The sequence below is a fragment of the Lupinus angustifolius genome, chromosome LG11 (assembly GCF_001865875.1).
Source record: "Lupinus angustifolius cultivar Tanjil chromosome LG11, LupAngTanjil_v1.0, whole genome shotgun sequence".
NCBI lineage: Eukaryota > Viridiplantae > Streptophyta > Magnoliopsida > Fabales > Fabaceae > Lupinus > Lupinus angustifolius.
The window spans coordinates 23,672,599-23,674,604 of record NC_032019.1 but is presented as its reverse complement, the minus strand read 5'-3'; the positions used below and the strand labels follow the sequence as shown (position 1 = coordinate 23,674,604).

Sequence of the window (2,006 nt, the reverse complement as noted above, 5' to 3'; positions counted from 1 at the left end):
TGATTATCCTGGAATATATCACGCAATCTATCCCAAGCTTCCATAGCCGTTGAATCGGGCTCGATAATGGTGTGCAGTAAGTCACTAGAAATGGTAGCATAAATCCACGAAAGAACCGTGGCGTCCAAAGTGGACCAAAGCTCCTTCTCTTCGGTAGTAGAAGGAGCCGTCGCCGTGCTGTTGGCCGGAGGAAGGATATGATCAAGCACCTTGGTTGATCGTGCGTGAATCTTGAAGAGTTCAGCCCACGTGGAATATTGAACATTTTCCATTTCAAGAATAATGGAAACATGATTCTTGATGTTTGATACAGCAAGAGCAGGATGAAAGGAGGATTTGTTGGAAGCCATGAAGATAGAGAAAAGAGAGAAGGAGGGAATAAGGAAACACAGAGTTAGGGCCTGCGGAAGGAAGAGGATGAAGAACCCTAGTCTGATACCATATTAGAATTGGGAATGTTTTCCTTGCCATTCTCATTGATTTGGTCAGAATATATACAATGTAAATGCCTTCACGTTAGGCTACAAACTAGGAAACAGTATACTAAACATATGCCATAACAGAAGGCTATCAAATATATGCTATAACAGAAGGCTATGAAATAGGAAACTATTTATCTTGTTTCAGTAATATATTTACAATATATTTAACAGAAGTTGTCCAAATGAACCAATCGAACTGAGCTGAACAGTTCACGAACTTTAACCGAACCGAACTCGGGCTAAAGAAATAACTTGAGTCGAGTTTCAAGTCGAACCAATCTTATGGAGTTGAACTCTGGTTCGGCTCGTTTCCAGCCCTATTCAGTTGATTCGTAATTTTTGTTATTGCTTGGTATGTCATATTTTCTAAATCAATGAGATTTCATGATGTTTTCTTTCACAAATCATTTTATATTTCTACTCATATTTTCCTCTGAAGTTTTATGGCTTTTATGTTGTAGAAGTTGTGTCTAGTGGTGAAGGGGAAAACTCTTTTAATAGAGATTTCAGGACACTCAACGCCCTATTTTCTCTCTCTTGAGGGTATTTTTCTATGGGGCAGATCACCTAGCATCATGTATATCATGTTAGGCGTTTTTTGGAAAGTAAGCTCTAGTTCTTCATCCTTGAGATGGATTGAGTTGAGTTATCTTTCCTTAAGCTCCTTCTATTCAAAATGTTTACCCATGTGTACCTAGGGCATATGTTAGAATGTTTTTAGCTTTAGGTCATATTATACTTTCTTTTCATCATCATCATTGCATACACTTTTAAGCTTGGTTGTTTAACACCATTAACAACTAGACTATGAATCAAATGACCTTCTTCAATGGCACTCCAAATATCTAAGTTCTGGGACTCAGTGGAAATTTTCATTCTAATTTTCTATAAATTATAGCATTCTCTAGTGAAACTAAAAGGTCTATTAATGTTTGAGCATTCACATAAAAAGGTTTAGAGGAAGTCGTCTATGTGGTTTTTTACTAGGATCTAGGAGTAATTTACCCAACATTTCTCTAGTGTCATTTATAAATACTAGATATTAACCTAAGAGATGGATGAATTAGATTTGTAACAATATTGCCCTTTTTAAAAATAGTAATTCAGAATATTCAAACGAAAAGCCTAAATAGAAGAACACTATATATAGAAAATAAAGAGTAAGGGATAGAGAGAATTCACACAAGCGATATATCTTGGTTCACCTTTTCAACTGAGTCCTACATATAGTCCCCTTTTCAGAATCCAAGGATTTGTTTGTTCACTATGTAATCAAGTGCTCATACAAGCTTCACACCAATACTCTAATTAGAACACTTATTTCCCAAAGAAAGTACATCACTTTCTTAATGTACAATCACTCACCTAACGGATGGTGACTCGCTTTGATTCAATAATAGTAGAAGAAGATTTTCAAAATCGCCAAGAAATTCTACATCCAATATATGATGATAGAATGCTTGTCAAGAATACTTTAAGATCGATATCATAGAATATTCTTCATTTTCAAAATTTATCAAAGTT

General features: G+C 35.5%; 1 protein-coding gene across 1 annotated transcript; it reads right to left on the bottom strand.

Annotated features, from left to right (window-relative positions):
- LOC109359848 lies at positions 3-555 on the bottom strand (the record flags this gene model as incomplete). Its single annotated transcript, XM_019604543.1, has 1 exon — positions 3-555. A coding segment is annotated over exon 1 (348 nt), but the record flags the coding sequence as incomplete, so codon positions are not given.